Source organism: Heptranchias perlo, chromosome 8 (genome assembly GCF_035084215.1).
Source record: "Heptranchias perlo isolate sHepPer1 chromosome 8, sHepPer1.hap1, whole genome shotgun sequence".
NCBI classification, from domain to species: Eukaryota; Metazoa; Chordata; class Chondrichthyes; order Hexanchiformes; family Hexanchidae; genus Heptranchias; species Heptranchias perlo.
The window spans coordinates 21,140,368-21,164,582 of NC_090332.1; the positions used below are offsets into that span (position 1 = coordinate 21,140,368).

General features: G+C 42.2%; 1 protein-coding gene across 4 annotated transcripts in view; it reads left to right on the forward strand.

Annotated features, from left to right (window-relative positions):
• Nucleotides 1–24,215, forward strand: part of camkmt (calmodulin-lysine N-methyltransferase) — a 261,921-nt gene that overhangs the window by 215,742 nt on the left and 21,964 nt on the right. For all 4 annotated transcript variants that reach the window (XM_067988781.1, XM_067988783.1, XM_067988782.1 and 1 more), the window contains 4 exons: nucleotides 2,917–2,983; nucleotides 16,182–16,256; nucleotides 18,113–18,176; nucleotides 20,183–20,314. In XM_067988781.1, the coding sequence (XP_067844882.1) occupies nucleotides 2,917–2,983; nucleotides 16,182–16,256; nucleotides 18,113–18,176; nucleotides 20,183–20,314 (338 nt within the window). The remainder of the gene's footprint in view (nucleotides 1–2,916; nucleotides 2,984–16,181; nucleotides 16,257–18,112; nucleotides 18,177–20,182; nucleotides 20,315–24,215) is intronic.

Below are 24,215 nucleotides of genomic sequence, written 5' to 3' on the forward strand. Positions count from 1 at the left end.
ATTTTTGGACTGTCTTCTGTAGAAATACACATGGATTTATGGCGCTACCTGCTCGTGCTAAAGAGGTGGTTTATGGACTGAGAAGGTGATGTTTGGTTTCAAATCTGATAACAGGCTTTTAACATTAAGTAAGATTTTCGCTACAAGCCAGGAATCTCCCAGGTTTAATCCTGGTTTGTGTGAGTTAGTTGATCTCAGTTAGGGTGATGGTAGGGGCACTGCAATTGGCCTGGGCTAGAGAGGGTAAAAACTAACTGTGAAGAGCATATGTGAATAGAGAGGATTGACCTTTGCTGTGATATGTTCCCCCCACCGCCCCCCCCCCAACACCAAAAAGACCTTATGATTCTCACTGACTAGCCAATCACATGGAAAATGGCCCCTTGGACAAAGTATAGAGTGCTGCAGGCACCCATGGAACCATATCCCAACAAGAATCAGTACTATCTAGAGAGGATGGGAGAAAACTGGATATTTCCACTTCTGTTAAAGCTAAAACAAGCACTCAGTTCTGTCTCTCCACTTCCTTACCAAACTGAAAGTTGTTGCCACTCCCAAGTGCTTATCTGACACTAAGACCTAGATGAGTCGAAATTTCATCTAGCTAAATGTTGGCAAAACTGAAGCCATTCACTGCAGGTCCTGCAAATGCCATCACTTCACTAACCTTGACTCCGTAAACTTCCCTGACTTCCATCTTGGGCTAAACACAGAGGTGCAGCGCTTTTGTATGCTATGTGACACCAAGCTTAGCTTCCAACCCCGACAACTAATCTGTCACCTCTGTAACATTTCCCTCCTCTGACCCTACTTCTCCCCCTCTGCGGTGGAAAACCTTATTCAAGCCTTTATTACCTTAAGGCTTGATTTTTCCAGTTCTGCCCTTGTCAGTCTCCCCACCTCCACCCTCCAGATACTACAACTAATCCAAAATGTCGGAACCCATATCCTCACTTTCACCAAGACCACAACCCCCTCATACCAGTCCTCGCCTGGCTCCGTGTACTCTAGTGAATTAACTTTAAGATCCATATTCTTGCCTCAAATCCTGCCATGGTCTTACCCCATCCTACCTCTGCAATCTACTCCAACCCTCCACTTACCCTGCATCACTGATGCTTGTCTACTCTTTGTTCCCTGCCTTATCAGTAGCAAATCTTTTGGCCGCTATTTGCTCACCATGTGGAACTTCTTCCCAATATCTCTGCCGTGCCATCCCCCATTTTGCCTTCAAAACATCCTTTAAACCTTATCTTTAACCGTGTTTTCTCATCTTTCGCTCTTTCTCCCTTTCCTTCTGCTCGATGTCTACCGTTTGTCCACCACTTTGACACACCTTTCTGCACGAGGTCCGTTAAGAAAATTACCATAACTCTTTAACTGCGTCTTGCATCTAACATTTCAGATTATAATTACTGTTAATCCTCGTGCCAATCTGAAGCTGTATCAGTACAAATGATCTCTTGCTAGTCTGTGTAAGGATGGGCAAAGAGGAAAGGGGGGTTGGAGATGAGGTTTTTGTTTGCAAGGACGTGAACCAGGATAGACTTTTTTGAGGAAGTGGTTGATTACAGAGGTTTTGAAAGGGAGGGAGACAGTACCTGTGGAGAGGGAACCATTTACAATGGTTCCCTCTCCACATGGTGGGGGTGGGGGGGGAGGGTCAAGAAGGGAAGTTGGGTGGTCGACTGTTAAGTGAGAATGCGGCAAGGGAGCAGGAGGTGAGTCTCATGGATAAGATGAGTTTGAAGAGAGGAGATAGGAGAGCCTGGGGGGAGGTGTGACTTGTTGGGCAAGGAAAAGGGCGTGGGAGGCAGTTGAACGAATGGTCTTGATCTTAGTGATAAAGAAGTCTGTGAGCTCCTCATACTTGTTCTTGGAGATGATGGTGGAGGGGGCAGGGGAGAGGAGTTTAAGGAAACAGTTGATAGTTCAGAAAAGAAGTCAGGATGTATCTTTGTTCTCCATGGATGATTTTAGAGTAGTAAGCAGTTTTGGCAGAGGCGAGTAAGGCCCAATAACTCTTGATGTGGTCCAGCCAGATCTGGTGATGAATGGCTGAACCAGTTGTATGCCAAATACAATCTGCGCCCCTTGGACTTACAGGAATAAAGATCGTGGTTATACTGGGGGAATGACCAGAATTGGAGAGAGTAGAGGTTTTATTGTGGACATGGGCATCAAAGGTGGAGGAGAAGAACTGACTAAGCTACAGAAGTACTGTGGCAAATGGAGGATCACAGGCTAGGCAGTTGGCAGCTTGAAAGTGCAGTTGTAAGTGACTTAGAGAGAGTTTTTTTTCCAGGGCTAGTGCAGAATGAAGTGGGATTGGAAAGGGTGTGAGTGGTGAGGGATCCAAGGAAGTGGTCAGGGAAGACCTTTTCTGCAATTGAGACCACAGGAGTAGACAGACCATATGGCATGGAAACGCCAATGGGGGCGGCCTTAAAAATGGTAGGAGAGTTTGCATGGAGGTAGAGGTTTAGGATTACAGAAAGACAGTGAATTCAGAGGAATAGGGGCATGGTGAGATGAAGATTGACTGCTCATCCTTGGTGATTTCATTCAGTGCAGAGCTATCTCACTGAGAAACTTGGGGTGGGGGGGTTCTGGACAACAAGGATTTTAAAGGAGAGGCGAGATGGATGGAATAAGGTGAGCTGCTCAAAGAAGGAGAAGGTACTAGAGGATTAAGGGGAGAGACCTTTGGTGATAAGGGCCATACTGCCATCACAGCAGTTTGGGTAGGGCAGGTGGTGGAAAGTATAGTCAGGTGGGAGGCTTCAGTAAGGGGGCAAGGTGTTGCCAACCATGAGCCATGTGATAGTAAATTCCGAACGTTTTCCATTTTTAGAAAATTTATACGTCTGATAACTATAAATTTGTTTTTATCCTTGACGAAACGAACCTTTTCAGATGTTAGTGACATCATCGAAAGAAACAAGAAGCATGGACTATTCAGGGCTTCGTCTGTTTCCAGCCGGTAAGACGTTCTTTATTTACTTTCCTTTATTGGAAACAATTTGATAGTAATTTATATGTATTTTTAACCTGTAAATGTCATAAAACTGAACAAATACTGGTAATGGTCCACCATTTGAGACTTATACAGGAAACTTCTTCCAACAATATTGAGACTACAGTAACATATAAAGTAGAATTCTGTAAGCATGTGGAAACAATAACAGGGAAATTCACTTTAACAGGAAGTGAAAAGAGCAATATGACGCATTTCATCATATTCTTCTGGAATTACAATAAATTGTACAATGCAAATCATTACTAAAATGTTAAAGAGCAGAAAATGATACAAACATATTGTTGCTTTATGCAACCTGTTTAATTTCATTAGGAAAGCGATTCTGTTTGTATCGTCCAAGTCTAAATGATTTAGGTTGGAAATGCAGTATTTTAAAAAAATTCTTGGACAAATTTTTATTCTCCTTCATCGTAGCTGGTTGGCTATCCTCATCTCGCTTTCAATTATAAAGGCAGGCAAACACTGCCAAGAAACACTTAAAGTCTCAATCCTGCTCTGTGACCTAACCTATAAGAGACATATTCGCATTAGGGTAAGTTGGATCAAAACGGTGCAGATGTGGGTTGAAACAATGGGCTCGATTTTCGCACCCCCGATCGGGTGCGTTCGTGGCGGGGGGCTGCAAAATCAGCGATTCCAGGGGCGGATCTGGAGCCCAGCTCCAACCCGCCCACTTCCGGATTCCCCAGTGACGCGCTGTTATGTGCGCGCAGCCCCCGCATGTGGGACTCCTGCCGGCAATTAAAGCCGGCGGGATGCCACTTAAAGTACTTAAACAGGTACTTCAGGTCGTTTACAGACCTGATTGACCTGATATTTTAGGAGGGCTGGGATTTTGAAATTAACTGAGACTGTTCCCCGTACTGGGGGAAACACTCCCAGTTCAAATGGACGTGTTGCAGCCATCAGCCTGTGGCAGTTGCAAAGGTCCATTTGACAGGTGGGGGGGAGGGGAGACCCTCACTCATTGCAGGAGGCCACTCTGTCACTTTGGACAAAGTTTGGCCTCCACCACCCTCCTCCTAACAGTCAAATTCACAAACTTGCACACTTACCCCGGTGTCCAGACACATTTACCTACCTTGTGGACCCCCTCAAATGTACATCTTCCGGATGGGGGCCGCCGTAGCTGCACCCATGACCTGCTCGGAGGGCGAACAGAAACACCATCCTCGCCGGCCACGCCGTCCACCTGAGACACCTGGAGCTCCACAACACAGTGCTGTGACACATCCACCTGCACAGCAGGAGGGAGGGCAACCGCAGAGAGAGATGCGTCGCAGAGGGCACTACCCTCGCCACAGGGTCTACAGACCAAGGCTCAGCTTCCTGGACCTCTCTGAGCAGCAGTGCAAATGGAGGCTCAGAGTCACTCGACATGTAGTTGTGGACATCTGCAGCCTCCTTCATGCCGAGCTGCTCCCGGCTGGCCCGAGCACCATCTTCTTACCTATCGCTGTCAAAGTCACCACTGCCCTCAACAAATTCTCCTCCGCATCCTTCCAGGGTGCCACCAGGGACATCACCAACGTCTCTGTCATCTGCACAAAAAAGCCCTGCAAATACACCTACACCCACTCTGCAGCGACACAATGGGTGGCATCAAGTATGCATGTTCATGGTGAACCCCATGAAAGGGACCTATTCCGCAAGCCAGTCAAGAATGGGCAAGACGTGGCAGTAGTGGTGATAATAACAATATTTATTGTGCATGTGAAAGAAAACAAATATAAATAAAAACATGACAAATCGTCAGACACCCTTGTGCATTCCCTTTGTGCTCACAAAACCTTCGCCTTGCGTTTCTGGGAACCTCTTCGTGGTGCTACCCCTGTGGCTTCAGCAGAGATAGTGGCAGGTTGCTCTTATCCATGCCCTGACCGATGAGATGCTTTGGGCCGACACCCTCTGGGTTTGGGTGCACGTGAGGGCCCCTCCAAAGACTGCTCCACCTGTACCTGTGCAGGGGCAGACTCGGCCACCTGGAGAGGGGGCAGCATTGCGCGTACTGGTTGAGAGGGGGTCAACGGGTGAGACGTGGGAGCGCTTTGAATGGCGTCCCCACTTCCATGTCCCCTTTCACCATCATCCCTCTCGTGGCCCAGGCCCACATCACTCCTTCCACCCTGCTGGACGGCAGTTTGGAGGACTTGTGTGAGGCCTTGGAAGGCCACTTGTAAAGTATCTGTCAGCCTGTTCAAGGCGGCAGAATGTTGCTCACCCTGAATCCGATCGGCCATTGTCAGGGCCTGAATGTACTCATTGTTGAGCCGTGCTTGACGCTCGAGGGAGGCTAGCCTTTCCTCCATCGCAGACATTCCCACACCTACCCGCGACACTATCTCAGAGATGCCTTCACGTCCCTGCGACACTATCTCGGAGATACCCTCCTGCACCTGTGCCACCATTCCCCTCATGCAGGAGTTGGACTCCTCCATCCTCTGCGCGATTGTGGAGAGTGCGCGTGGCACCTGTTCCAGTGCCTCGGTAATGTGCTGCTGCCCCTTAATGACTCTCCTTTTCACGGCTGACCCCCAGGGTTCAGCATCTGGGTCCAGCTGAGCAGAGCCTGGAGAAGAGTGCTCCCACCGACGCGGACTCTCCACTGCTGCCCCTGCCACCAGGGTCTGCTTGTGCTCATATGTGCATGGTGACTCACCATGTGCAAGCCCAACTAAGTGAGGACGGGGACCCACCAAGATGTGTGTATCTGCGCTGGTGGATAAATGGCTCAGATGTGACGATGGACCGTCTGAGGCCGGCAGGTCCTCTGAAGAATCACCATCCACGGTCACGGCGCTCGCAGATGGCCCTGCAAGAGAACAGAAAACAATATTAGGCATGTGGACAGATGTTGAGGTGCTTCAGATGCCAAGTGATGCTAAGACCAATCGCTATCATGAGTGCTGAGTGTTAACTTTCTGTCACCGGCCGCTTGCGCGATCCCAGCCTCGGCATCCGCCACGGACAGGCAGTCCAGCGTGCAGCTGATCTCCAATGCCTGCTGCTCTGCGTCTGTTAGTGCCACCTGGTGTGGCGGGCCCTCTCCGGTCTGTGCCCTCTCCCGGGCGTTATGGCATCTCTTCTCCTATCAAGGCAAAACACAGAGGCGTGATTGAGTGATGGTTGCATGGTGAGCCACTGCATGCATTGGTGTGGGTGGGGTTGAGCGTGAGGGAGATGCATGGGAGGGTGTGTGTGCAACATCGCCATGAGGATTGGGTTGCGTGGTACTGTTCGAATGGGGACGGGGCGGTGAGTACGTGCAGGCAAGGTGAGGATGATAGTTGAGTGGATGTGAGGAGTGATGTGAGAGTGTTGTGGTGGCAGTGCAGAAGGGGTTGAGTGGTGGTAGAGATGATGTGGAAGACGGAGTGTGGGTGAATGCGTAAGTATACTCACTTTGGCTGACCTGGTTAGGTCATTAAATCTCTTCCTGCACTGGACCCAGGTTCGTGGCACATTGCCGCTGCTGGTGACCTCCACGGCCACCTCCAGCCAGGCCACCTTCGTGGTGGAGGGAGGGCACTTCCTCCCATCGGACAGGAAAACGTTTAATCATTGGTACAGGAAGTGGATCAAAATAATGTTCCTTTACTCGAGGCTTTGGGTTACCTGGGATTTCCCTCCTCCTCCTCACCCCATCCAGCAGCACCTGGAGTAAGGAGTCCGAAAATCTTGGGGCAGCCTTCCCTCTGGCCTGCTCCATGGTTCAGCATTGGTTGTTTGCTGCAGGAGGAGCATTGGTGGATTGCCCCTTTAAATAGGGCTCCTCCTGCTGACAGACCTTGCTGCGCATGCACAGTCCGCCCGCCGCGCAGCTTACCAGCGGGAAACCCGGAAGCACAGGTAAGTGGCTCCAATTAGCCTGCGATTACGTGCGGAGCACACTGATTTCATCGGGCGCGTTACCCACGTGCCCAGTCGACCCCCCGCTGAGAACCCGCCGCCCTGCTAATATCAGGCCCAATGACTTTCAACCACACTGAGGGTGGTGGGGAGGTTGGGGAAATTTATTGTGCGGAGCTGAGACGAAAGCCCAGTGTGGTAACAGCTTCATACAGCAAAGAAGAAAGGAAAAAGTACAGGAAGTTTTGACCCACATTTCAAAAGAAATTTTGTGAGAGAGAGAGAATGAGAAGAGCTCGAATTTAAGTTTTCCTCAGGCAAGGACGCCTAAGGCTCTGATGCACAGGATCTGCTCCTGCCTCCCTGATGCATTAGTTGGTAAGTGCACTATCTAATGTAGAATTGAGCCATAAAGACCAGTAATGTCTCAGGTTTGACTCCTGGTCTGTGCAGAGTTAGCCAATCTCAGGCAATGCAGTTGTAGGGCTGCAGCAATTGGACTCAGCACCCTTGGAGAAGGGAACTGAATTAGGCACTTGTTGCTGTGCAGTGACTCCTGATGGAAAGTACCAGTGGTGTTGGGTAAAGATAGGATCTGGCTTGGCTGTAATGCCCCAATTAGTGAACAGCTTACTGATGGTCACTAGTTAGACTCTCATAGGAAGAATGACAACTTGGTCAATGGCTCAGAATCGCACTCAGCATCAGTCAGTGCCTTAAGAAGAGGACAAGATAAAATTGGAAGGGGAAAAAAAGTGTGAAATTCTGCCTGGAAATGGAAGAATAACTGCTGTAAAACAAAGATTCTAATCCCAGGTAACCCAAAGCCTCGAGTAAAGGAACATTATTTTGATCCACTTCCTGTACCAATGATTAAACATTTTTTTGTGTATGTACAAGAAAAAAATAGCTGATTACAATGTTTTAATCAGTTAAACAGGTTTTAATATCTGTGATAGCTTTAAGACAATAGAGTTAGTAATCTGGGAGATAAATGCTTGACAGAGATAAAGAGTAATATCTTTAATCTCCTTTTACAGGCTTTATATCTGTCATATAAAGGATTTAATATTCAAAACCCATTTTAATTTTTTAATTTTTATTCATTTTAGTTCTTTTCTTTGTTAGTGAAAATTAAACAGTGGAAATATCATTTTAAAGAACTTGACTGAGTCTCATTAATTTAATCAGATATTCCTATTCAAAAAGCAATCCAGTTCACACAGTTTCCCCGATGAAATGATCTGTCTAGTCTAGTATCAGTCAGATTAGTATCACTTAAAGCTGTGCCGATTAAAATAGATACTGAGTGCAGGATTTCTAGATAATCTACTGTGGATTATTCCTCAATAGACCTGCAAAAACAACGTCACATTCATCGATCTGCTTGCGTGAACGGCATCGTGGAATAACAACACACTGAATATTGCTGTCTGTACCGAGAATCGTAGCTGACTCAGAAAACTAACCAGTGATAGAATAAAGCTACCTGCCACGTAAAAAAATAACTGTCTTTAAACGAACAGACACCGGAGAATGATTTCAAGGCCACTATCTCGGTCTGAGTTTTGGAGGCAAAGTGTTGGCTACAAGCTGTTAACTTTTTGGTTTTGACTATTGTCTTCTAATTCCACCTGGATGCTTTACAGAATTGATTAATTGGTTTGATATTTAAATCAATATATAATCAGATTGTTGTTGAGCCACTCAAGTACAGTTGCAACGCAGTACTTTACACACTAGATCGGTCCCATAGATTCATTGTTGTCCATATTGTTATTAAAACAGAACACTGAAACTGATTTTAAATATTTGGTTTATTTAGTTAGCCAGATGGCATTGTATTGCCATGAGTTTTTTTAAAAGTCAGAATGAGTTAAACGAGACTGGAGGTGAGAGGAAACTTTTCTTAGATTAGTGGACTCCCAGAAAAGCAGTTGAGCTGAGACAATCGACTTGTTTAAAAAGGAGCTGGATATGTTTTTGGCTGAGAATGGAAATTAGGGTTATAGGCACAGGTTATGAATAAAATACTTGGGGCACAATGGTCCTGTGCCACAGGGTAAGGGTGAGGGAAATATTTTCCATGTAGCACAGAAGGCTAGGGTTGAATAGTGGAGACTTTAGTATGGGTGAACATTCTGGATTTTGTTTGATTCCTTTGGAAATTAGAGGTTTTAATGCAAAACTTTCTCTCAGGAAATTAAATGATGGGTTAGAGACCATAATAGGGTAGTTTGTACATGGTCTGTGCAACAAGTGGGCTTGGTGGGCTGATTCATTTTCATTCTAAGACAGATGTGTTTCTCAGTGCAAGAAACTGAATGCTATTTAAGCAAGATCCATACCATTTTAATAGCTTAATGCATCTGAGTAGGTTATTTAATTAATTACTTCAATATCAATAAAATGATTGATTTTTTTTAGTATTACTGTGGAGTGATACCTCTTCACACCAACACTACAGTTGTAGTCTAAAGGCAGTCTTACTGTCCCAAATGTTAGAGCATAATACTGAGTGCACCACTGCCCACAAAATGTAACATTTTGCAGATGAGTGAGGTTGGTAATAAATAATCAGTGATTATTAACACCCAGTACACAGAATTATATCTTGTGGAAGCACTATTTCTCAACCATTTTCTTTTCTCGGTATGAGGTTGAAATGCATTATTCACCGGTGCCAAATATTTAAATATTCTAACACGCTCATGTAACCTTAAACATCGGAAATCAATGTCAGGGAACAAGCTGTTTTAAAAAAAAGAAAGAATCAGCATGTTGCAGAGTAATTATATGTTTACTTTTCCAGTTTATCCAAATGCGCATAATCAACAATTTCATTTTAGATCATTTCACTCAGAAATTATTTGTGAGAAATTTTTCCTTATTTTGTTTCACAGTAATTTGTGCATCCTACCACAATATTACTGTTTAACCAACAGAACTTGAGGCAATGAAACAAACATAATTTAAAAATAGAAATTCTTTCAACTTTATTTTTAGAAAGTGTTAATAGCATACTGCATGTTACCTAGAACACTGGAGAGTTCCTTTAAGGAGGCTCCAGGGTAAATGTGTATCTTAGTGTCTCAGTGATGGAGTCACAGCACAGTTATTTCACTTTGGTGGGTGTACCTGCTACTGCAATAGCAAGTCATTGTAAAGGATTAAAACTGTTTTAAGTACAAATTGTAATGTCTACCTGACTGGGTGCTTTTTGTAAATGTTTCAACTACATCAAAGTGAGAACAATGTTCTACCAATTGACCTACCAAGGATGGCATTTAACTTGAAACTTAAATAGTTTTATTTAATGCTGTTAAACTCATCTCCCCCAATTGCTTGGTGAGTAAAGGCACAGCCCAGTGTAGTATTGAGTGTACTGACTAGGAAGATCCCAGGTCTGTGTTGTGCTAGCTGATCTTGGCAGATGCCGGAGTACCAGTCTCCGAGCGACAGCAGCTCACAAATAACTCGCCTAGGTGGCCATTCCTTCAAGTGAACCAAAATTAATTTATCGATTATGGGGTGCATCACAGCCAACTCCTGATCTCTCCTAATGCCCCATCACATGCAGGTTCCAACGGGATAGTGGTCAAGAGTGAGAACCCTGGCAAATTACTCCCCTTCCTAGCTCGTAGGTGCAATGGGCAATTGTAGTGCCCTTCCTGCTGCCTTGGCTGAAAGTGACTAACTTAGCATAGACCACAAACCTGGGATCATCTTGGTTCATATGACTCAATTCCACACTGGACAGTGCACTAACTAACATTCTATACTTCAAAGTATTAAGTGTATGAGTCTCAGAAAATCTCTCTCTCTCTTTCTCTCAGTACCTCTTTTTCTCTCTTCCCCCTTCTTCCCCTTTTGTTGATGAACACTTCCTCACAATAATTTTCTTTTCCTTGTGCCTTTACAGCAAACGTAAACTCCACATCCCATCACAATATATTAGAAAGCCATGATTTCAAGCCACACAATGGAGAGGAAACTTGCTTTGCAAGCATGGTCTTGATCCAACTTGCCCTCCAGCAAGTGTATATCTCATAAGTTAGGTCACAGAATAGGACTAACAATGGAAGTCATGAGATGCCTGCCCTTATAACTGAAGACAGGATGAGTGCAGGCAACCAGCTATGATGAGTAAGCAATGAAAAAAAGTCTTAAGAATTTTATAAAAGGAAACACTGCAGTTTTAGAACAAATCATTTAGACACAAGGAACAGCTTCACTCTTTGATTTAAATAGATTCCATAAAAATGAACAGTGGAATTTAGGGGGAGAGAAGCATACAAGTCAAAAAAAGCTAATTTGCAGGTGCAAAAAGCAATAAAAAGTCGAGTGCAATGCTGTGCTTAATCACAAATATAAGGCCTCAGAAGCAATTATGGAATTATGTAGAGCTTTGGTCAGATTGTGTTTGGAATACTGTGCTCAATTTTAGGAACTCCACCTTATGAAACATATACAGGCCTTCAGAGAGTCCAACGATTATGTACCAGGACGTTATCTGAGATGAAAGGACTTGGCTATTATGAGAAATAGGTTAATTTGGGTTATATCCTTCAGATATGAAGTGTTTAAGATCAAATCCGATTGAGGTGAAGGGATTTAATAAGGTAAACAGAGGATGCTCTTTCCTCTAGTAGGGGAATCTAAGAACAAGGGGACAAAACCTTTAAATTAGAACCGAGTCGGTTAGAGGTGAAACCAGGAAAATGTGAGAATGTAGAATGCACTGTCTCAGAAGGCCATAAATGCAGAATCAATTGAGGTGCTTAAAAGGGAAATGGATACTTATTTGGGAAGTAAAGTTATTAAGGGCTATGAGGAAAAGGCAGGGAATTGCAATTAAAAAGATAAAGAACTGCCATTGCTGCCAAAATGGCGGGGCATACTAGTTGGGTCAAATGACTGGCTCCTGCTTTATGAATTGAAGCACTTAATCGTTTTCAGCCCTGATATTTATGTGACAATCAAGTGTGAAGAATTCATAAATTTCTTCATCTCTATCCATGCAGACTATCTCCCCTTAGCACCCCCACCCCACCCACGTTGTTCATTCCACCATTGATGGTAGAACTTTCAGCTGCCTCAGCCCCACTCTCTGCAACACCCTCCCTAAACCCCTTCACTTCACTGCTTCTCTACTCTTAAACCTCAAAAGCCATCATTTCGACCAAGCTTTTGTTCATTCCTCCTAATCTCTTCCTCCACGACTTGGTGTCCGTTTCCCTCTCTATTTCCATTGTTATGTTAAAGGAGCTGGTTACTGTTGATTTGTGTTGTATTGCTAATATTTATGGATAAGTTTGATTTGAAACATACCATTTCTCCCACTCTCTGTTAAAGAGGAAAGTAGTTCTCACAGTATGTACTTAGCATTTATAGTAATACCTAAGCCTTTTCCTTAATTATTGACTGACTCCATTGAATAGCTCAGTTTATACATATTAGTGAGCTTACCAACTCGTTCTCTGGAAGTGCTATTTCACAGTAAGATTGACCATCAATATGCTCGGATCCAAAGTGACAAGGTTGCTCTGGAACACATGTACTACTTGATCGTGTAAATTAGAAACACAATGAAAATTTTCAGGAGTAAATGGCAGGATGGCAGAAAAAGTATATAATGTTAAGCAACATTCCTCTCTGTTTAAAAAGACTGTTGGTAAATATATGACAGCACTTAAGTCTTCAAAGTCAACTCAGTATGTTTAGCCACAAACCATGAATAGATATTTGTTTTTGTGGGGTTTTGCCAAAAAAAAATTGTTGCTTTAGAACTACATCCAATTGCTTGTTTTAAAGTTGGTTGTAATTTGGGTTCCTTATAGAATTATGGGGACCGATGTAACTCCTAGCATAAGTTTAAAATTTTATGGTTGTCTCATTTAAAACTGGGGAAATGGGGGAAGTGGGAGCAAGCGATTCAGCTGCCAAATCATCTGTGCATAATTGTTGCAGTTAAACTTACCTTTAAAAAGTGGTGCGTAGGCCACATTCCCAAACTGGGTTATGAGCCACACTCCCAAATCAGTGTACGAACTGCACCCAAAACTGAAGTTCTCAGATGATAAAAGCCTGTCCTAAGGTATAACTTGTGTCTCAAATTTCACTGTGCATGCTATTGGTCTGGTACTCAGTGTATGGGTATATGGGTGCAACCACTGTTTTGGTTTATGTACTTTGATTTAAATGATGGGAGGGGACATTGAATCCAACAATGCGAGATAGGCATAATATTACACTGTTGAATAACATCAATAATGAAGCACCCGGATTAATGAATGGTGTTAATTCAGCACCTTTACACTATGGAACTCCTTCAAAACAGTTTAACCACTTAATTTTAAAAAAATAGAATCTTGAAGTTACACCTGTTTTTTAATTGGACAAGAGTGCATCCAGGTAACTGGTGTTGGCCAATGTCCATCCATCTTTGTTTTATTTATTACCTGCTAGTAAAAACAAGTCATAAAGTTATGGCAAGATTCACAACCTTCTGTCAGTTGGATTATTTAAAGAGAGTAGATTGGGGAATGCTTTCGTTGTTTAATGGGTAGTTGCACTGTTCATCATGGTGCTGAGCCATACAGACCAATAAAGGTCCCAGCTTCAGTTCCTGAGCTGGGACAACAGTTGGGATGCTATCTATGTTCATAAATGAAGAATGACTACGTGAGTGAATTACTGGGGAAAGGGGCAGTAATTACAGAATCGTACCTAGGACAAGTTGGTGCCTTCAGGAGAAAATTGGGGGTGGGGGGAGTGGTGGGAAAGGAAAAGATTAATGGCTGGCATAGACAATCTGACATTCAGGCAGAAAATTAAGCCTTTAGATTCACAAACAGAACAATCTATCCTTTAAACAAAATCTGAATCTACATATTCTTTACTGAATGAGTTCTCAATGTTAGTATATGTTTTGTTCTTCATTAGATATTCAATTTGTTGAAGTTAGCAAATTCTTAAACAAAAGAGATTCTTGTTAAATTATGAAGCAAACGGTTATAATTAAATACCATCATCCAGCGTGTTGAACTTGTAGTCCTATCGGTTCAGAGAGCTTGGAGTCATTTGAAATAATAACTGTCTTAAAGAAACTTGAGATTCAACCTGGCAGCTTCGGAAGTGAGTCCTGGGGCCCAGTTCTAGTCAGTGCGCATCCATTCGGGTTTGCTAAGAAAAAAAAATTACGTTTGTTACACGAGCAGTTCTAACTTTTTCTTTGAAATGAATTGCATGTACTTTTATCTTCATTTATACTGCAGCTACCGATCCGTATGCATAGAGCTTCTCTACCTGGTGGTTAATATTTGAAAGAGTACAGGCAGCAGGGATACCTGATGCCTTTTTAAACCTGCTTTGACACCACTCCGGAGTTACAGTGTTGAATCCAAGCAGTGTAGGCCTCAAGGGCATCTCACTCTGCTTCTCTCAGACTCTGGTCAGGCCCTGACTCCAAATGTATACTGCAACTTTAGTATTGCTGAGATGCGATTTCCATTCAGCAGGGATGCTAAACTTGAGTAGAATTTTTTAAATTCTGAACTCTGGTAGCTGCCTTCACTTCATTAGAATGAAGGCCTTGCTCAAGCCAACAAAAACTTGACAGGCTAATTTCTGAATGTTTTTGAACTGATTAACCAAATAATCAAAATCGGTTGCTTGGAATTTTATATTCCACTAGTCAATCTCTTGTGGTATTGCACATGAGGAGTCAAAACCAAATGTAGTCTTCAAGTGAAGCGGGGTTAAAGAGTGAGGATGATTGGTTCAGGGCACGCAGATTTAATTCAGTCCCCATTTTAAAGTCATACATTCTGTCCTTATTTTTATACAATATACTTTGATTTTATATTATTATTTATAATTACATAGCAAAACTTACAGCGTTTGGAAAGCACAGAAGTAGAGTTAGTTAGAGCACAGAAGTTTCACTGCAGCACAAGCTGAGGAACTGGGAGATGTAAAACTGAGGCTCTACAGTGCCACCACTGGCAGAAGGTTGGTAGTTAGAGTGTGACAAGTTTACTTAGGCAGTTTCCATTATGAATGTGGGCACAGGAATTTATAATGGAAAACATTGACGCAATAGTATGACCAAAACATGACAACAGGAAATGAGATTTGGTAAACATAAGATTTTTAATTTATGATAAGTCAATCTTCTGTTGTGTTGCACACATGGCGGGGTGGTGTTAATTTATCCTTCTAGAAATAGTGTTTAAACGGGCAATATCGGAATGAATCGGCCGCCCTATTGTACATCTTAATCGATTTTCCTTTCTGTTGACTTCAGTCGAAAGGAAAATCGGGCGGTTAGTATATCTGGCAGCTGATTCAATATCGCTCGTTTTACACTATCGCCAAAAGTTACAATTACCACCGGGGATTTATGAACAAGTGAAGACTTCAGTGAAGTGGGGCTAGACGTCAGGGAATAATTGGACTAGGATGCTCAGACTTAATTCAGTCCCCATTTTAAAGGGACACATTCTGTATTTATTTTTATATTTCTATTATAAATTCCTATTTAAGGACCAAGTTACACTTGTCACTCTGCCTAGTGACAATGGCCAGGAATTTCCTCGGAGCTGCTCCCACTCCACCAATGTAACTTTTCCAGAACAGCAGCAGAAACCATGATTACATATGTAAACACACTTCCGGCGAAACTACAACAGCGGAGCAGGTCTGAGGAAATTCCTGGCCATTGAAAACAAGCACATGCAGCATTCCACTACTGTCCGTTTTAATTTTAAAGCTAGTATAGTAAAGGTAGATGCATCAGCTCTCTGCTAACATTTGAAAACATTGAAAATGTCCCCCCAACGGTCTGTTCCATAAAGGGAATGCCGGTGTACCACTAAGCCAAATGGTCACAGGTACGATTTGTTGTCTGGGTTGCTGCTTTCAGGCAGGGCAGCAATTGAAATTCTACAGTTAGCCTCAGGAGTTTGTGCTCAGGATAGGAAAGACAACCAGGGTTCTTACCTTTTGATCACTATTCAGTGACCCCTATGGTATGCATATCGGGTGAGGCCAGAATTGAGCTCAGCGTCGGTAATGTTCATGGATGAATAGGCTGCTGAAACTCGTTGGGCTCAGACATGAAAAATGGCTACTTGAACCAGGTACCAGAGGATGCCTGGCTCTCATGGAACTATGTCTCAGCAAGAATCACAGAGACAATTGGCAAAAAATACAAACTGCTAATAGAGGTGTACTGGCTACTTGAATAAAGCGATGTAACCTAACTATATTTTTGCTACTTGTACTGCAGCATAATGCGATGGGATAATGAGACGGATGTGTCTCTTATGGAAGGACATTTTGATGTCATTATCTGTGCTGATTGGTGAGTATGTACATGTTATATATATATATAATATAAAAAATATTACAAATATCATTTTGTGACACACAACATATGCTAGGGATAATTTTGCATGCTTTGTCTGAGTATTTTTTTGAAAAAGAAAGATTGCTTACCAAAAATCCAAGCAAAGTAAACAGATGAAGTGCAGAATAGCATAACGGTGACAAATTAATATGCAGCTTCATGTGACAGCTATCAAGTAGTGGTCTATCAGACAGTAACTTCTACCACATTATTTCCAAAGATTGATTTTAAGAGGCATTCCATTTTCTGAAATTGCCTCTTTTTCATGCTTGACGTACCAGTAAATGGACAACTTAGGCAAATTGCTAATAATTATGGCTCAGTGAGAAGCAGTCTGGAGAAAGCAAATGTATCAACATAAACAGCTCTTTCTGCAGATTAAAAAGGAATCAGTTGGCCCCCTTTTCTCCCTTCCAAAAACAAATATCTGACCAATAGTACAGGAATTATTCTTGATACAAATAGAGAGCTTAAAAAATCTATTTTTGTAACTTTGTTAGACAGAGATGTGTACTTGACACCATTTACTCTAATGTACCATTTACTGCATCAGGTGCTTGTGAAATTATTTTGGTTTATTTGATTCTGAATTGATTATTGCTAGATATATTATGTCACTTATAGTTCTGCAGTTGTTTATTGTACTGGTGCAAAGGCAATTTTTTTGCTTTATATATTTTTTTACCCTTGTCAATTGAAAGTAATGCACACTTTGATCCCTGGTCAGCACTGAGTTAGCTGATCTCAATCGGTGTGGCATTGGCATGCTACAGTTGGCCTAACCACACCTGTTCCTGATGGCTGTCCAGTCATTCCTGCTGCAAAGCGCACAGCTGTAGATGTCAAGTGAGGCAGTATTGGGCTCAGCTCTGATTCCTGCCCATTCTACCTCCCTCCTATGTTAAATAGCCTGCTGACACTCGCTGTCTAGTCAAGGAAACAGCTAGCAGCTTGCACCCATGAAGTCATACCCTACATTAGTCAGCACTTTCAGGAGAGGACAGGGAGAAAATTCGAAAGGGGGAAACTAATAAATAAAAGTAATGCACAAGGCTGTTTTGCTTCATGGAAGCCCTTGTTTCTTATGGCTTTAATACAAGTGATGTAGATGGGCAGCTTTAATAACTATGCAGTGTTGATTTAAACCAGAGATGCATCCTCTGAATCAAACAAAGAGCTAAGCAATGCCATATGATTTCAGCAAGTAATTTAGCAAATGCCTTCCTCACCTAATATTAGAGTGGATACTTCAGGTTTCATTGCAAGGATAAAGATAATACTGTCAGGATTAGATCAGATTAAGAATGAAGGCAAGCAGGAGAACTGGCGAACTGGAGAAGGAGGCCTGCAGCTTCCTTGGAAGCTTATGCATGGCTCACATATGGACTTTCCGCAGATTAAATAGGTGAAGCGAGTTCCGGCTAAAAGATTTACAATTAAATTTGTTCCTTGTACAAGTACAGAAATAACTTGGCTTTGACATGCTGTGTAGTCTTTGTACCTAATCTTATTTTGGAATAAACTGTTTGTACCAAAAGGGTAAGAAATTAGGTAGGACATAAATCACTTTAGTTTAATAAAAAAAAATGTATATATCCTAGACCTTCCACCAAACATTGACCAACAGATGAGTAAAGAATTAGCGGAAGTGCTCATTACTTTAATTTCCGCACAGATTCTTTTGTTAACAGATTATAATAATGGATATTTGAAATGACCTTTTTTCTGTTTTTACATAAACCAAAAAAAAACTTCAGAGTAATGCAAGATGGCTTGAAAACCCTTTTGTGTTTCTTTCCCCTCAATGTCAGTTTGTTTCTGGACCAGTACAGAGCCAGCCTCGTTGATGCAATAAAGAGATTACTCAAACCCAATGTAAGTGTGTTTCAATTTTCTTCTGAGCATGGGCTTCAGAATAATTAGTCCTCCTGCACAATGATTGAGAATGGAATGAAATGGCAGGATTAATGTCATGTAATACTTTAATACTTATTATGTCCAACTTCAATTGAGTCGTCTTATCTATCTGATTCTTTCTTAATCATAAAGTAGAAAATTTCTTGTGTTCAGCTGACTGATAAGATGCAGTGTGAAGCTAAAGAAATGAAATTGCTCCAAAGATGCATGAGATTATTTTTTTTTAATCAAAGTCTATCTCGAGTTATCAAAACCTATTACACGTTTTTCTTTTTTTAAAAGTTAAACCAGGTACCGAATTATTTACTGTCATTAGCTTATGATCTCTTAAATGTTGTCATTCTTTTATTTAGTATTCCAAAATTGAAACAAAAATTAATAACGTTCATACCTTCTTTCAAATAAAGATGATATACATTTGAGCTTGTGTAATGCATGAGCGTTTGAATAGTTCCAAATGAATGTTAAAAAAAAGTCACTGGAAGGTGCTCAGAAACCACTAACTTTGGAATAAAGTGTAATAATTTCTTGTGTTTTATGAAAGTATGTAAATGTCCATGTTCTCCCCATGGATCAGTGGTTCTCGAGTTCAATCTTCAGTCTCTTCTGAATTATCTGATCTCAGACATGACAGCAATAGAGACACTAAAATTGACCTCACAACCCTTTGGCTACAAAGGGGAAAAATCCATGCAGGGTTTCTGCTCCTGATCACCATCCAGCGGCATCCTATTAGACAGTCTTTGTCTGTTGACATGGGGTTACCGCTGGATCAGGTTTGGCTATGAAGCACTCCACTATCGGATAGCTTGCCCAACACTCATTGTTTAGACTCTTACCTGTAAAATGGCCAATTCGGTAAGTTACCAGAGAACGCTGGGATTCCTGGGACCATGCCCCTGCGCGAGTCATCACTATCAGGAGAAGTGGCGGGGTTGGGGGGAAAGGAAAGACAAGATATGTAAATAAAGCTTTTACAGTCTACTCTTCAAAGTTACTGAATTTGAATTACTGGTTAATTTTGTTTAACATTAAATTCACACTTTTATGTTATGTCATTTCTAGAGGGATAGGAATTGAAAAGCAGGGAAATTATGTTAAACATGTATAGATCCTTGGTGAGACCACACTTGGAGTACTGTGCACAGTCCTGGTGTCCATATGATAGAAAGGATGTAGAGGCACTGGCGAAGGTGCAAAAAAGATTTACTAGGATGGTACCAGAACTGAGAGGTTTCACCTATCAGGAAAGATTGAACAGCTGGGGCTCTTTTCTCCAGAAAAGAGAAGATTAAGGGGTGAACTGATAGAGGTCTTTAAGATTATGAAAGGGTTTGATAGGGTAGATGTAGAGAAGATGTTTCCACTTGCGGGGGAGACCATAAATATAAGATAGTCACTAATAAATCCAATATGGAATTCAGGAGAAACTTCTTTACCCAGAGAGTGGTTAGAATGTGGAACTCGCTACCACAAGGAGTAGTTGAGGCAACTAGCATGGATACATTTAAGTTAGATAAACACATGAGGGAGAAAGGAATAGAAGGATATGTTGATGGGGTGAGATGAAGGAGGGTGGGAGGAGGCTCATGTGGAGCTTAAACATTGGCATGGACCTGTTGGGCCGAATGGCCTGTTTCTATGCTGTACATTCTACGTAATTCTATGTAATTCAAATTATTGGATAGTTGAAACTTTTAGCGCAAAAGGTGAATTCAAATTATCAGGAGTATTGCATATATTGTTTGAGCCTAAAGTTTAGAGTTTATATATGTATAATTAAAACTGCTTTAGTTTCCAAATGTTGAGATTAATCTAGAGCTTAAATGAAGTGTGCATTGCAATGTAACAGATTTATCCGTGGTTTTTGTTCTTAGCTGTGGAGCATTATGTTGTATGGTTGGTGGAATTGCAATTTTTACATCAACAATCACTAACCATTCATAATTGTCTTTTCTTTTTAGGGGAAAGTGTTCGTATTTGCTCCTCAGAGAGGCAGTACTTTAAACCAGTTCTGCAGTCTTGCAGAGAAAGCCTGTTTAACTGCCCAGAGGCTTGTGAATTACGACGACCACGTTTGGAACTTTCACCTCAAGGTCAGAACTCTCCCGATATTAGGGTAGCATCACAATCCATTTTGCAATAAGAAGGGATCACAAGAGTTTTTTGGCAGATACCTTAAATGCCTTTGACTACAATATGCCCCCTGGCATCTCCTTCTTTATTATATTAATTATGCTCTTGTGCAGCAAATCCTCTCAGACTACCTTGCCTGAAGCTGTTCATTATAGGAAGTGTTTATTAACACTTTCTACATACTCTTCAGGATGACTGTTCCAATTATTTATTATTTTGCTGGGATTTGTACTGACTGGCATTCTGTCATTCATTGCTGTGCAGAGTCCGACTGTGTTCACCACCTGATGAGTAGTGTCCCTCCCCACTGTTCCTCGTGAACTTTTACAATGGCCTGCATGCTATTTCAGTGACACTGATCAGAAGTTCTGACCATACGCATGGTTGACCTGGTCTGCTTGAGATCACATGATTCAATAAGTGATCACTATCCTTTTGATTTTCAGTTTCGCTCTCCTGAAGGGGCTGAATTGTACTGGGTGCTGGCTGTCCTCTGATGCATTGCCTTAATAACCAATCTTCATGTATTAACCTTAATGCTTAATATTGGAAGGCTGTTCAACTATGAGGGGCATCACACCAGAGCCCAATCCTATCCTCAACCAATGTCCACACATACAACTGCCAAGCACTAATCACTGGCTAGCAATCAGGAGTGTTTTTTTTCCCCCACACTCTCCCTAGCCCAGGGGGATTGATGCCAATTGTAACTACCATTCTCCCACATTGGCTAGAAACAGCTAACTCAGCAAAAGGCAGAAATCAAATTTGGAACCCTTCATAAAAAAGCAAGTTTGTATGTAAGACGCACCAGCCGGAGGTAGACATCTGGTATTCAGCAGTACTGGGGATTAAGTATCTTGGGGGGTGCGGGGGAATATTGAGGTGATAAGGGGAAGCCAGCATGGTTTTAGAAATAAAATATACTGAAATTCTTTGGTTATGTTTTAAGGAGCGTATTAAAAGGAGGAGAGAGAGATGGAGAGGTTTAGGGAGGGAATTCAAGAGCTTAGGGCCTAGGAAGCTGAAGGCATGACCGCCAATGGTGGGGCAAATGAAATTGGGGATGCACAAGAGGCCAGAATTGGAGGAACAGAGTTCTCGAAGGGTTGTAGAGCTGGAGGAGGTTACAGAGATAGGAAGGGGCGAGGCCACACAAGGTGAACTCAAGGATGAGAATTTTAAATTCGAGGCTTTGCTGGATCGGGAGCCATCGTAGGTCAGCGAGCATAGGGGCAATAGGTGAACGGGACTTGCTGCAAGTTATGATATGGGCAGCAGAGTTTTGGATCAGCTGAAGTTTACGGAAAGTGGAAGATGGGAGGCCAGTCAAGAGAGACAAAAGTGTGGATGTAACAAATGCAAGCTGTTGCTGGCGACATAATTCCTAATCAGAAAAACATGAGGAGTGGGTTCCAGTGGTTCTCAGGTGTGATCACTCTTCCCTGCACACCCAAATGGTGCCAGTGGGCACAATCCCACCAGTTGAAGAATCCACCCAGTGTAACACTTGAAGTGCGATGTGCCTGAAAAATTTAAAATTTGTTTATTTATATGTACAATCAAATCTCCCATGGTGCTGCTCACAGTAAGTCAGATGATGTGCTGTTTCAAATTGCAGGGGCATTATACTATGTAACGCATTGTTTCACTGTTAAGGTGGAACTATATTTAAACTGGCATGTCCCTTTAAGGCCAGAAAGGCTAATTGCTAGAAGTAAGCACAACCTGAGGTCATTAAGTTTCATTGATTTTTTTTGGTCAAGAGAACTTTGGAGATTACGATGTGCTGGTCAGTTTCAGCTTAGAGCTCAGAAGCATGCAACATTGAGATTGTTCTGTGTTTTTAACAACATATGACATTTGCATATGCTGACATTTTGAATATATTAAAATGATATATAGCATGTTATGTTACATATACTATATAGAGAGAGATTAATATATATATATATATATATATATACATTGATTGCCTCCAGTTCTCACCAACAATTCTTCCATCATAATGTCAGTGTCCCACAAATTTCCTCCTTGGTCTCCTGCAGTAACTCCCTTGCCACAATTTGCTACCCTCCCTTCCTCATCTCAACCTGCTGACTTCTTCCAGAGGTACATCATTGGATGCCCTCCAGTATCTCGCCAAGTGGACATTGATCATGGGTGAGCCTTGATGGTGAGTGTAGAGAGGCTATTTAAGTGATCCTATCCTCACCTAACAATCACATATGTGCAGTCCCAGCTGGGGTCATTGGATAAGGTTCAGGCTGATTTTCCCTTCCTCACCTCATAAGCACCAAACTGAATTGTACTGCCTCTACCACCACCTGAGATCAGTTAACTTATCACAGACTGTGGATTGAACCTGGGACCTTCCCGGTATGAATGGCACAACTCTTCACTAGATAAACTTACTAAGACATCAGGGAAGGCTAACTAGCATTTGTTAGTCTTAAGTCCCCATAAATTATCAAGCTTCCTGGCTTCAAAATCCTCGGGTGTTGAGTATACTTCAGGTCTCAGATCCAGTCTCTCATCGGTGCTGAATTAGTTGATATCAACAGTGGTAGCGATGTGGATGTTAGATGAGGCCATTAAATAACCTGCTGGTGCTCATACTTGAGAATATCTGTAACATTCAATAGCTAGTTAGTATTATTCCCTCTAGTGAGCACTTTTAAAAATATTCGTTTCATATTTCAACTATTCTATCTTCTTTAAAAATAGCCATTGGAATAGTACAGGAGGGCTATTGATGCCTATAGAACCATACCCCAGCATATACCGGCACCTTTGGGACAGAGGGGAAGAAAATTGGAAAATAAATATATAATAAACCACTTGAGGGCAGCCCCAAAAATTCAGTTGGTAAATGCACCACTGTTAAAATCATAGAATCTTACAGCACAGAAGGAGGCCATTCGGCCCATCAGCTCTTTGAAAGAGCTGTCCAATTTCGTCCTACACCCCAGCTTTTTCCCCATAACCCTTCCAATTAGTCCTCTTCGAGTACATGTCCAATTGCCTTTTGAAAGTTCCTATCGAATCTGCTTCCACCACCCTTTCATTCAAGATCTTAACAACCCTCTGTGTGAAAAGATTTCTCTTCTTTTCCCCTCCAGTTCTTTTGCCAATTATTTTAAATCTATGACCTCTGGTTACCGACCCACTTGCCAGAGGAAACAATTTCTCCCTATTTGCTCTATTATTCTGAATACCTCTATTAGGTCTCCCTTTAACCTTTTCTGCTCTAAAAAGAACAATCCCAGCTTCTCGTGTCTCTCCACATAACTGAAGTCCCTCATCCATGGTATCATCCTGGTAAACCTCCTCTGTAACCTCTATAAGGCCTTGACATCCTTCCTAAAGTATGGTGCCCAGAATTGTACACAATAATCCAGCTCAGGCCTACCCAGTGATATGTAAAGGTTTAGCATAACTTCCTTGTTTTCGTATTCAATTCACTTATTTACAAAGCCAAGTATCCCATATGCTTTCTTAACCACTTTATCAACTTGCCCTGCCACCTTCAAAGATTTGTGACTATGCACCTCAAGGTCCCTCTGCTCTTGCAATCCCCTCAAAGTACCATTTAGATTATACTGCCTCTCCATGTTGTTCCTCCCAAAGTGCATCATTTCACACTTATCCACATTAAATTGCATCTGCCATGTGTCTGCCCATTTCACCAGTCTGTCTCTGTCCTCCTGAAGTCTGCTACTATCCTCCTCAGTATTTACTATGATGCCAAGTTTTGTATCATCCACAAACTTCAAAATTGTACTCCCTGTACCCAAGTCCAGGTCATTTATATATAACAAGAAAAGTAATGTTCCTAATACTGACCCCTGGGAGATCCCA